Source organism: Cydia amplana, chromosome 6, assembly GCF_948474715.1.
Source record: "Cydia amplana chromosome 6, ilCydAmpl1.1, whole genome shotgun sequence".
NCBI classification, from domain to species: Eukaryota; Metazoa; Arthropoda; class Insecta; order Lepidoptera; family Tortricidae; genus Cydia; species Cydia amplana.
This window is the reverse complement of record NC_086074.1, coordinates 8,124,215-8,137,434: the sequence shown is the minus strand read 5'-3', so window position 1 is coordinate 8,137,434 and position 13,220 is coordinate 8,124,215. Positions and strand designations below refer to the sequence as shown.

Sequence of the window (13,220 nt, the reverse complement as noted above, 5' to 3'; positions counted from 1 at the left end):
TTTGTTTTTTTATTTAATTAATTACAACATTATGTACATTGTACACTTGGAGGATACAACTAAACGGAGTAGCCATTAACAGGCTTTCCCCTCTGTCGAAAATAGGCGGCCAACGGACATACACAATGTATGGACTGACGTTTATCTGACATGGCTATTTTTACGTTACGCATACATTTGACGTTCCCCTCCCCCGCAAAAATCGGCAGACTGTTTTGTACAGAAAATTACAGACATGGCGTCTCCGTTTGATTATATCCTCCAAGATTGTACATTTTATAACTATAAACAAACTACAAAAAGTAATCTCAAAAAATATTTTCTGATTGTGTTGCCAGTTTAAATAATTAGGAAAATTTCCGGGTAAATTATGCTTTACTCAAGGTCATCAAGGACATAAAGAGTATACAAGTTATAGTTCTAAAGATGTATTTTTAATTTTCGGCATCCTTCTATTCTATTAAATATCTCGTTAGGTTATTGAAAATAAATACTCGGCGAAGTGTATCTTAATAAAATATCATCTTTTTTAACATTAGCTACCTTTATAAATTCGTTCATAAACAAAAAGAGTGATTGAAATAATAATAGACAAGATAAACCACTTTAATGTCAAAGTGCATGCAATGCATACATTTTATATGCATTTTATGTATTACCTATAAATTTATGAAATATTTATTTAAAATAACTCTTTAAATCGCGCTTGATATTGTTATACTGAGACCTAACTAGCCTTTTTATCGTATTACAGTTAAAATATTGTGAGTTCTTTTATGATCGCGTAGACTACTTCATCAAGTACTTAGGAGTTCAGGACAACTCCTAAAATTGCTCGGCATTTTGTGATCTGGAGATTTGAAATCGTTTCGCTTTGTCTCCGCTGGATACTGACCCGACGGCAAATATGTCGGGTGACCACAAAACCTTGATAAAAGGGAGCCCATCCCAATACGTGAAACTAAATGTGGGCGGGACGTTATTTTATACCACCATCGGAACCCTGACGAAGAGTGATAACATGCTCAGAACTATGTTTAGTGGCAGGATGGAAGTGCTTACTGACTCGGAGGGTAAGTAACATTTTTGTATTAGCAAAAAAATCTATTCCAAAAATCCAAAAAACTTACAGTAACTATTTTATAGATAAGGCTTTAAATGGCCTACATTAGTCATAGTAAAGATGCCTACTTATAAGTGAGTATCGCCTATTTATGTTATGTCGTTACAAAAAATGGACTGTGATGTTAGCTCTACTTTTTGATGTCAGGTTATCTGCTTATTTGGAAAATTAAGAGTCCAATTTTCACCCATATACACCTAGTAATACTGTTCAGCATTGCTTTTTGTATGCATTGTAAGATTAAAGCAGAAAAGCGTATAATTTGCTAAAATTAAATTTTCTCTTTCACATACACATGTGGTTCACATACAAATTATCATTCTCTGCCAACAACCCGCTAGATGGGTTCTCTGTTTGTATGCTGAACTAGCATTTTAGCACCACAGCCTTAATCTAATACCTTTAAACGAGCAATTCTTGTTTATTTATTTATTTATATATATATATATATATTTCGGGGATCTCGGAAACGGCTCTAAAGATTTCCATGAAATTTATTATATGGGGGTATTTGGGGGCGAAAAATCGATCTAGCTAGGTCTTATCTATGGGAAAACGCGCATTTTCGAGTTTTTATATGTTTTCCGAGCGAAGCTCGGTCACCCAGATATTGATTATTATACAAGATAATATACATGGTGAAAAGTGCCTATGGACAGAGAACCCGCCTAGCGGGTGGCTGGCAGTCAATGTGTTAATAGACCTCACCAAGCAAAGCCACTTTCAGAATGCATTATTGGTTTTTAAAAGTAACAACTTGACCAAAATGTAACTTGCAAAATGCTTACAAAAAGTGATTTCTAAAGTCATATTTCGGTACACGGCGGGAAGAAGTTGATAACTCGAGATATTTTATTGAAGAAATTTGAACTTAAAATTAAATTGCACAAGGTTCATATTTCTTCCATTTTTTCCCGCAAGTTATCAACTTCTTCCCGCCGTGTGCGGATTTATTGAATTCTGAAAACATAAAACAATTTCAGTGCCTGAACAAACTTACCTATTAATTTTAGTTCTTGTTGGAATAAATATCCAATATGAATCAAAATTAACTTTCAACACTTTATTTTGTAGGCTGGATATTGATTGACCGCTGCGGGAAGCATTTCGGTACAATACTGAATTACCTGCGCGACGGCACGGTGGCACTGCCGGACAGCTACCGCGAGATCATGGAGCTGCTGGCCGAAGCCAAGTACTTCCTCATTGAAGAGCTGACAGAGTCCTGCCAGCAGGCATTGCAGAAGAAAGAGAGGGAGGCTGAACCTATATGCAGAGTGCCCCTCATCACATCTCACAAGGAGGAGCAGCTGCTTATCATGTCTACTTCTAAGGTAGGTAGAAACTCTCACATGAAGCCACCGCCAAAGAGCGCGTTATGGGGCCCATTTCTCGAACGATATTAGTCTAATATTATTAGTCCACGAACTGTCAAATCGTATGGGTTGCCATGACAACACACTAATAATATTAGACTAATGTCGTTTGAGAAATGGGCCCATGGAATCAAAGTTACACTCTCATTTGAAAACAAATGCTTTTTAAATTAAATTACATGAAACTTTACGTAACATTTTTATATCTGGCTGGTGATTCTGGTGTCTGGTACTAATATTCATTGCTAAGTCTCTGTTATTTCCGTTTCTGATTCTGACTAGGTACATAAGTGACCTAATTTAAATTACTCATACCGTTACTCACTAAATGTCTATGCAACTGATAAGAAGAAATTTGGAGCCAAACTGAGAATCAATTCTAACCCCATAATCAATCAGGCTTATGACTCACAACTCTTTAAAAGTAATAATTTTTTTTAACCCTTTCAACGCCACGCCCATCGTGCACCTTGTCGGAATGTACGAAGGTTGAAATTGGTCTGTAGCCGTGCACGGGCACATTCTTCAGAGCTGATTTGCGCGGGTATTTCTTCGCGGCGCTCATTCTGTGTGAATATGAAAATGTAAAAGCTAATATTTCCTCTTGTTCTTCCAGCCTGTTGTGAAGCTACTAATAAATCGTCATAACAACAAGTACTCCTACACAAATACGTCTGACGATAATCTGCTGAAGAACATTGAACTGTTCGACAAACTCTCACTACGCTTTAGTGGAAGAGTGCTCTTCATCAAAGATGTCATCGGCTCTAACGAAATATGTTGCTGGTCATTCTTCGGACACGGCAAGAAATGTGCTGAAGTGTGCTGCACATCCATTGTCTATGCAACTGATAAGAAGCACACAAAAGTGGAGTTCCCGGAGGCTAGGATTTATGAGGAATCACTTGGCATTTTGTTGTATGAGAGCCGGAATGGGCCGGATCAGGACTTGATACAAGCGACGTCGTCGCGGGGAGCGGTCGGCGGCCTGTCGTGCACCAGCGACGAGGAGGAAGAGCGCTCCGGGCTCGCGCGACTCAGATCAAATAAGCAGAATAATCAATCTTAGCGGTTACAGTCTGGCTTGGCGCGCCTTCGTAGCTCTAAACGGACGAACGTCTGATACCAAGCCGGGTTCTTCTTGCCCTTTTGCTGGCTGCCGTGCTTTGGTCTTTAGGATGTTGTAAGCTGCGCCCGTCTTACGGGCCCTTTCTACACCTTGTGAGCTCTCTTTGAGATGTGAATGCAATGAGGAATGAAAGCAAAAGAGGCAATTATATTCCAAATAAACTGGCAATTATTTGATGGACAACTTTCTGTGTCTACATGTCTTTGTGTTTAGTGAATATAATGTATGAAGAAATAGTATGTGTTATGAAAATATAGTGCAAAAAGTGACATAGACTATTATAATTATTGTAAAGTCCAAGTGTATAGTGTAATGAAATGTCCAGTATACGATTTTAAATAATTATAGTATGAACTGTATGTACCTTTTGTTGGATGCTTTAGTGTGCATGTTTGTTGTAATGTAATGAAATATTCTCCATTTCACTGTAGGTGTTTTAAAGATGTATGTCTAGGTGTGATACCTTGTTTGATTACAGTGACCCAGCAAAAAGGATGGGTGTACCGCTGTAAACGACATTCAACAGTAGTTAACGGTCTGGCGTTTCTGGCTTTGGGAGACGCTAGTGTGCCGTCTCTAATAGTTGTCATCAAATCTACAGTCAACTTCAGATACATTTGACCATACTTGTACAGAAGCATGAAATATGTTGTACAAGCAAAGTTATACCTATCACAACAGTATTGCCAAGCGGCAATAGAAGCTATTGCTTCTTTAAATTATATGTTAAGCTTAAATGTCATTTACACAGCTCAAATGTATTGCCAAATGGATGTTTAGAAAATAAGGTCCCATCCCTGAATTTACTAAGCAACAGCTCACACCTGCACCCAAATGTATGAGCCTCGTCTCCATATCGCGTGGCAAACCATCGAACATTCCGCGCGAGCCAATGTTCGATAGCTTGCCGCGCGATATGGAGACGGGGCTTAAGACGGTTTATGCACTCAAGATAAATAAAAACTGGTAGTTTCGTATATAAATTCAGTGCAAAATGAAACTTTTTTTTAACTTGTCAGCTCCAAACTTGCCAGCCAATATAGGTAATTGACATGATCAGAGCCCGGAATTCTCGTAGCATTTTTGAGCTGTCATAGGGACTTCTCGTTTATCGACTTCCGATTATACATATGTATATCGATAAATACAGAATACAATATGTAAAATATGATTACGAGTAGAAGTAAATAACATGCAGTCTTATCGCGAATGAGCGATCTCTTCGAGATATATACATTGTATATCGCCGCTATACTTACTCAACCTCGTATCTGCAACACTCATTTGATGACAAAAACACCCGTATTCCGAATGAAAGAAAAGCGACATTTCCATCAAATGATTGTTGCAGATATGAGGCTAAGGCCCACTTGCACCATTCCACTAACCCAGGGTTAACCGGTTAAACCTGGAGTTACCATGGTTACCAGTACAATTTGACACTGGGCTAACGGTTTAACCGTTTAACCCCGGGTTAGTGGGATGGTGCAAGTGGGCATAAGTATAGCGGCGATATGTATTTCCTAGAATTTGGTATCCAAAGGTTATCTCGAAGAGATAGCTCATTCGCGATAAGACTGCATGTTGTTTACTTCTACTCGTAATCATATTTTACATATTGTATTCTGTATTTATCGATATACGTATGTATAATCGGAAGTCGATAAACGAGAAGTCCCTATAACAGCTCAAAAATTCTACGAGAATTCCGGGCTCTGGACATTCGATTCTATTCACAAAAGTGTGACAGTGCCAGAGTGATTACTGATTAGTTGTAATATAATATTTGACAATGTTATAACACCCTAAGGCACAATGTTATGGAATAAATACCAACATTACATAGTCTAGTCGATTTTTGTTTCACGTTCTCTGTTTGTGTGCATTCTGGGATGCATGTGTCTCTAAAATTATAGATTGGGTGTTCGGGCGTAGATGCATGGTAGGGGCGCGCACTTTAAAACTGGTTTATCCCTACCTTATGGATGTTTCATAGAAACTGTAGAATCCCTCACGAAATGGCCAATTTGGTTTTCAGCCCAATGGTGTGAAATATTAATCTAAAAATGAGTTCTCTTACTCGGATCTAAAATTAGAATTTTAAAGTGGGTTACACAATAAATGCATTCTACGAATTGGACTTTTCAGTCGAAATTCTTGGTCGGTTGTCAACAAGGACATTATCTACTTGAGCCTGTATGCCTATTAATGTTAACCAAATAGTTGTGAATAGTAGAAGAGGTATAAAATCTAGGAAAATGTGCCTCTAATTTGTGACTGGACGGCCCCTTGCTATGCGGTAGTTTGGTTGAGAGTTCTAATACTACTGCCGCCATCTAGTTCAGCTGTAAAACTCAGGGCCAATTTTTTCGTAGACCTCTTCTACAGTCAATAACTTTCTGGGCTTACTCGAAAAAGTGGTAACTTTTTAGGCTAAAAGGGTCAGATTCTATAAAAATAATGTAAGCTTTTATTTTGTAACTGTCCACACTTGTATAATCTATTGTAATTCCATTGGTGTTCGTAAATTGAAGTATTGTATTGTATAAAACCCATTCTATTTAAAAACCTATTTAATTTTTATGAAGTAATTATATGCTCACTATTTAGATGTGTTGCAGTTTTTTATTTGTTCCTACTATTCCTAGGTTGTATGTTCTTGTCCTCGTATAAGCCATGAATTTGGGGACAATCTTATACAGATCGACCTAGCCCCAAATTAAGCAGAGCTGCAAAGCTTGTACCGGAGAATAGAATGTGTCCAAATTCTCTTTGCTTGTACTATGGTATTAGGCAACGATATACATCATAATACATACATAACATCCACAACTCAAAATATTCATGATTCCCATACTAGGATTCAACATCTGCTGCTTTAGGTACCCGTGCGCTTCAAGTTGGCCGTCAGCGACCATTACATAATAAGTAATAAAAGGACTTAGTTGTAAAGATGTGGTACCAGAGTGCACAGATGCGGGGAAGTGGCCCGGGAGGTAACGGCACATCGTACATCACTTCTACATTTCTGAAAGTTGGAAACAGGTGATGTAAGAGGCAGGATTTTCTATCTAAAATTATTGGGGACAAGAAAAAATTCAAGTGAAACAGGTAATTGTTTTAAACAGCTGTAATGGTAAGATTTCTTTTGTAACATTCCAAACTGCATAATGGAACTCCAGTTTTAGAACAATTATATTTCTTGATGTTCTCACAACCCTCGGCTCCACACCTGACAGGTTTAGGTGGTTCCCTCGGAGGCATAGCTTCAAGTGGAAAAGGTAAACCAGGCGGCAAAGACAATGATATTTCTGTTGCATTATTTTTATACATTATCATGGGTTCTTTACTCTTAGCGGGCTTGCCTTTTTGTGAATTTTTCAGGTTTTTGGAGTCCTGCTTTTTAAGTAGGCGATCCATTGTTTTCTTTTTATCCTTTTCACGTTTTTCATCAGCTAGTTGCTTGCGTTTTTGGGATTTGATGGCTGCCTTTTGTATGGCCTCTGCGGTCATGACCTTCTCTTTGTATCCGGAGGGCAGTGCAAGCAGCACTTCACCTCCTGGACTGGTGTCTTTATCTGTGCCCCTTTCATACATAGCCCTCTGTCTGGCAGTCATCATTTTTGGGTCTTTAGGTTTGATTTTCTTCAGTTCTTCATCAACCTGTGTAGCAAAAACATTGCAACTTTTAAATACCTACTTGAAAGTCCTATGGCTAATCTTTACTTTATGGACCGTCGATTTGGAGGGAGTGTTGGGTATGGGGGGGTAGAGGGTGCAAAGGGCTACCCCCCAGTCCAACCCCCATGGCGCGGAACCCCATGGTTATGGAGATATCCATGGTTAAAGTTTGTATGAAATTACTATGAAATAAAGGAGTAATGTCATAGCAGACGTCGAAAGGTGCCGTTTTGTGTAAATTTATATTACCTTTTATACCACACCACCATCCTCAAGGTCACCAAAATCTCAAGGTCACGCAATTTATAATCACTAAAATCTCAAGGTCACCAAAATTTTTAGTCTCCAGAATCTCAACGTCACCAGAATCTCAAGGTCACCAAAATCTTTGGTCACCAGAATCTCAAGGTCACTTAAAACCGAATCAGAGCACCCCACTATCCACGTGGGCTTGTCTGTCCTACCCCTAGAGAGCAATTCCAAAAACGGAGGCGCGGAGGGAGGGCAGCCCTCGCCCGCCGTGACGGAGCGCGGGAACGAGCGAGGCGAGCGGCTGAGGCTGGTCGCCGAAGGCGACCAGTAAGCCGAAGCTGCAGAGCCGAGTGTAGTGAGCGTGCTTTGTCACGCGAGGGCGGAAGGGCTGCTCTTCCGCAGCGCCGGAGCTACCCAGATCCAACAGCTTCACCGCTGAGGTCGAAGGCTCGCGGAGTAGCCCCGAGGTCAGCGAGCGACCGAGACCAAATAGCGAGCTATGGTCTCGTCAGCTCGCGACCTCAGGGGTGACGAAGCGGGCCTTCGGGCGAAGCGCGCCCCCCCTCACCCCTCACCCCCTCCCCCTTGAAATTATGCTGTATTCCCTTATTTCATAGTAATTCCATACAAACTTTAACCATGGATATCTCCATAACCATGGGGTTCCGCGCCATGGGGTTTGGACTGGGGGGTAGCCCTCTCCCCCCCCTCCCCCCTCCCCCCCTCCGCACCCCAAAAATCGACGGTCCATAAAGTAAAGATTAACCACAGCCAGCAAAAAACTTAAATAAAAATTGTATTTGTCTACAATAAGCATAAATGTCTACATTTGTATGTATGTTGCAATTCATTATAAAGATTTTTACCTCCTCTAGTTTTCCAGATTTAATAGCATCTAGCCATCGTTCTTCCTCACTCGATGTCCCGCTATCCCTTCCTTTTTTTTTCTTTTTAGCAACCACTTTAGGTGGTGTACTTGACGATGAGCCTGGCATGGATTTCCTGGAGTCGGAAGATGACTTCATGGTTTGTGCTTTCAGCAGATCTGCAGCGGACGTTCCCGGAAGGTCTCTGCCGCCCTTCATTTTAGACTTAAAAGACTTGTCCATAACATCTTCGTAAGATACGTCAATTGATGTATCACTGTCGTAATCATTTTCTAGTCTTCGTTTCTTGTGTTTCTTATGCTTGTGCTTTTTATGCTTTTTCAGGGGCGGTGTATCTGAAAATATCGCCTTATTTACATCCTTAACTTAAAGGGCTTTCAAACTTGTAACATGACAAATAGAGAAAACAATTGCTTTACCTATAACGATTTCATCTTCAGTAGTACTTTGTTCGCGTAATCTTCGTACCATGATTAAGTTATTTTACTGCTATGGCTATATAGCGACGCGAATAGAGCTAAAATAAATACACAGAAAATAATATTGCATCACGATTAATATATTATAAATTAAAAGACAAGCACTGTCAACATACTGTCAATTTTCAAATTCAAATGTCAGTTCATTTTTCTGTCAGGTATGTTCGAGTTAGTGTTTTAACTATGAATACACAATAATGTTGTTCTTATAATATAGCCGGTCAAACAAGTTTGTCAGTAGAAAAAAGCCGATTTTCTATAGGACGATAACCCTTCGCGCCTACTGACGGAAATTGCTTGACAGAGTATATCTCACTAACTCCTAAAAGCCACAGCAGACGGGCGGACCGCAGCTTTGGTCCGGTCTGTAGCCTGTTTGATCGCATGGAAGGTAGTCCGCCGTACGTCCGTTAAGGATGCAGTTATAAGTTAGAGCGAGAAAGAGATATTCTGATCGGACCAGGATTACGGTCCCGTCTTTTACAACTTTAACATATAAATATTTGTCCCCCTCGTCGACTCTTTTTATTAAAAGTAACCCTACTTTACTACTCTTTAGAAATAGATACCGACATCTGCTTCTCTATCGCACAAATGAACGTGGAAGCGCGATATACCGAATTCTTCAACAAATTGTAATACATATATAGCTGGTCAAGCGAATCTTGTCAGTAAAAAGAGGCGCGAAATTAAAATGTTCTAGGGGACATGTAATTTGCTTGACCATCTATAGATGGATTATATTACTTTTATCATTAAATCACTCATAAGTTTTATTTTTTAAGCTTTAATGCACGGACTTAGCCCATTGCACGCCTGGATAAGAATGTTCGATTTTTTATTACATTTAGGCTATAAAAATCACCCTGCTGTTCAAAAGTGGAGAGTAGCTAAAAAATCGCCACAAGCTCGTTTTGTGGAAGAAAGAAAAAAACAAATCCAAAATGATATCAGACAGAAAATGGGTTTGTTGGTTGACGTAGTTCGGCCCAACTCAGGAACAACTAATGATGGTAATACTGCCCGTACTGCTTTATCAGAATCAAATCGAAAGACCTTTGCCAATATTTTAGGACTCGAAGAATGGCTTCTTGACGACCTACATACTATTCTAGTGGCATTGTCATGTGGTTTGGAAATAGATTCTATGAAATTTCAGGTATTTTGTAACAATTTGGCTAGCAAATACGTCAAAAAATATGGCTGGTACAATCTACAATATGACCGTCACGGTTCATAAAATACTAATACATGGTGCGAAAATCATAGAATCTATTTCCATACCAATTGGAATGCTCTCAGAACAAGCCGGTGAATCAAGGAACAAATTTTGACGTTATGATCGAGAGCACCATACACGCAAATTAGACCGCAAAACCACTGTCCTTGACTTGTTTCACCGAGCTTTAGAGTCATCTGACCCTCTTTTGTCGACTATGTCTGTTGGCGATAGACAAAGAAAACGAAAACATTCTGCCATTCCAGAAAAAGTTCTGCAACTTTTAAGACCCACCATGGATAACGTACGTATCCATGACGACTCGTCACCGCAAATTGAGGATACTTGTAGTGAATTTGAACGGGACACTGACGATAACGAAGATAACAACATCGTATTATCATCTGAAGAGTTGTATTGTGATGATTGGTCATTAAGCTAAATTTCAGCTAAATCAGTTCAGCCGTTCTTGTGTGATCGAGCAACAAACATCAAAACATACAAGCTTTCACATTTATAATCTTAATAGGATTTATTTTTGTAGTTAGTTTTGGACAACCCTATTTCCATAGAAATTTCTAAAATACTTAGAAACGCTATATCTCTCTACCCCTTCCATTGTCGTGTGTAATTTTTTAGGACACAATAAACAACAATATTGTTCATATTTATAATGAAGAATAAAATGCGACCAACACAAGGTTAAATTAAAAATCAATAATAAGTGAAAATAAGAAAATCTTAAATAATTCTCATAATACTACAGTTACATTTCCTATTTTTTTTATACGAATAGATAATGCATTGTTACGTTACATAAGGTACTAACAATAATAGAAACAATTATATTTTAGGAGAAAAAAAACTTATTATTTTACCTTAAGGTCGTTGACCTTTCACAAAAAAAAATATTACTACAAAAGTATACAGAAATTTACTGTAGGATTTTTTATCAGTTGTTGGCCATATCAAGCTCTTTCGAATAAACATATAAACCCCACTTGGCCGCATCCGGGCCAAAATTACACACTGTGGATAGTATTAGGTTGGTACCTATATGGTAAATGTTTTTTTTTTTTCAATCTGATTTTTATTGAGGCTTTGGACACTCTGATACCAAGCTCTGATAAGTGAACATGCATGTTAAACAGTTTTTTTATCGATGGAAGTGCATGTTTCTTAAATAATGCTTACCGCCATTACCTGTCCAGTTCACTGGGCAGGATTATAAAAGGTCCACCGAAACGCGCCGACTGGGCACCTAATTGAATGGAAATCTCCGTCGAGTACCCTTACGGCCATCTGTTCGCTAAATACTCCGTCTGAACTGTCAACACGGTGTAGTATAACTTGAACCCATGATTCGTAACAACTACGCGCTTAGGGGGGTCAGACTTTACTGGATCTAATATAAAGAAGTGATCTATGTGCGTTGTGAATATCCTAAGCGACAGGATATACGAGGGGTGTTCAAAATATTCTCGGTATGAGAATGAAAACAAACAAGTACGAAAAGTTTGATATTTTTATTTTTCAATATACTCCCCCCCTATGTTCATACACTTAAAAGATCGATCAATTATTTTTTTAATCCTGCATAAAAATATTTTTTATCTTTGGTGTAAAAATGCTCCTCCACTGCCGCCTTCAATGCTTCATCATCGGAAAATTTATTTCCACGCAGATCCTTTTTAAGATTGGGGAACAAAAAGAAGTCGCTGGGGGCTAAGTCCGGACTATACGGTGGGTGAGTAACAGTTTCAAACCCACATTCAACAATAGCTGCCTTGGCAATATGAGCAGTATGGACGGGGGCGTTGTCATGCAGAAGCATAACACCTTTGGTTAACTTTCCTCGCCTCTTTTCTTTGATTGCATCCTTTAATTGACGTAGAATGTTAGCGTAGTACTGTCCTGTGATATTTACACCTTTTTCTTTATAATCGATCAGTAATACTCCTTCACAATCCCAAAATATCGTGGCCATGACCTTGCCAGCTGAAGGGATGACCTTGAACTTCTTGGGATGAGCTGAACCCTTAATGTGCCACTGCATGGACTCTTGTTTACTCTCTGGGTCATAATGATGAACCCAGGTTTCATCTCCAGTAACTATTCTTTGCAGCACCTCATCAGGATTTTCACCGCACAGGTCAATAAAATCGGAACAACAAGCTACACGCATGTCTTTTTGATGCCGAGTCAGCATTCGCGGAACCCATCTTGCACTTACTTTTGACATATTAAGATGGTCATGGATAATATCATGTACGGTACCAATAGAGAGATTGGTTACTTGTGCTATAGATTTTACCTTCACTCGACCATCTTCCAATATAAGTTTTTCCACTTTATCAATATTTTCTTGTGAAGTAGCTACTACAGGCCGGCCAGGTCTAGGGTCGTCTTCAACACTCTCCCTTCCACGTTTAAACTCGCTTGACCACTTTTGAATGGTAGATAAAGAAGGAGCAGACTCACGGTAAACACAATCCATTTCCTCTTTTATGGTTTTTTAATTTTTACCCTGTTTTGTCAAGAATTTTATCACGCATCGATGTTCTAATTTAGTTAACATTGTCAATTCCCACATGATGTTCATGTTTGTTCAGCAATTGCAGAAAAACAAAAGAACATCTCGGTTTGAATTATACTTTTTTTTAATGTCAATGAATAAACCTTAGCGGCCAGTAACGAAAGAAATTTTAGAAGAGGTTGTAAGATATCAATACCGAGAATATTTTGAACGCCCCTCGTACGTATCGATAAATTCAACTGCAAACTGTTTGTTAGGGTTCCGTACCCAAAGGGTAAAAACGGGACCCTATTACTAAGACTCCGCTGTCCGTCCGTCCGTCCGTCCGTCCATCCGTCCGTCCGTCCGTCCGTCTGTCACCAGGCTGTATCTCACGAACCGTGATAGCTAGACAGTTGAAATTTTCACAGATGATGTATTTCTGTTGCCGCTATAACAACAAATACTAAAAACAGAATAAAATAAAGATTTAAGTGGGGCTCCCATACAACAAACCTGATTTTTGACCGAAGTTAAGCAACGTCGGGCGGGGTCAGTA

At 39.2% G+C, this 13,220-nt stretch overlaps 2 protein-coding genes across 2 annotated transcripts; one reads left to right on the top strand and one right to left on the bottom strand.

Annotated features, from left to right (window-relative positions):
* Positions 1-662: 662 nt before the first annotated feature.
* On the top strand, positions 663-3,928 carry LOC134648746 (BTB/POZ domain-containing adapter for CUL3-mediated RhoA degradation protein 3). Its single transcript, XM_063503254.1, has 3 exons — positions 663-1,073; positions 2,198-2,457; positions 3,116-3,928. Exons 1-3 carry the CDS (start codon positions 908-910, stop codon positions 3,566-3,568), a joined length of 879 nt encoding a protein of 292 aa, XP_063359324.1. The 5' UTR covers positions 663-907; the 3' UTR covers positions 3,569-3,928.
* A 2,814-nt stretch (positions 3,929-6,742) lies between these two features.
* On the bottom strand, positions 6,743-9,002 carry LOC134648745 (INO80 complex subunit B). Its single transcript, XM_063503253.1, has 3 exons — positions 8,868-9,002; positions 8,428-8,783; positions 6,743-7,291 (listed from the first exon to the last, which is right to left on the bottom strand). The coding sequence occupies exons 1-3, from the start codon at positions 8,917-8,919 to the stop codon at positions 6,749-6,751; spliced, it is 951 nt and encodes a 316-aa protein (XP_063359323.1). The 5' UTR covers positions 8,920-9,002; the 3' UTR covers positions 6,743-6,748.
* Positions 9,003-13,220: the final 4,218 nt, after the last annotated feature.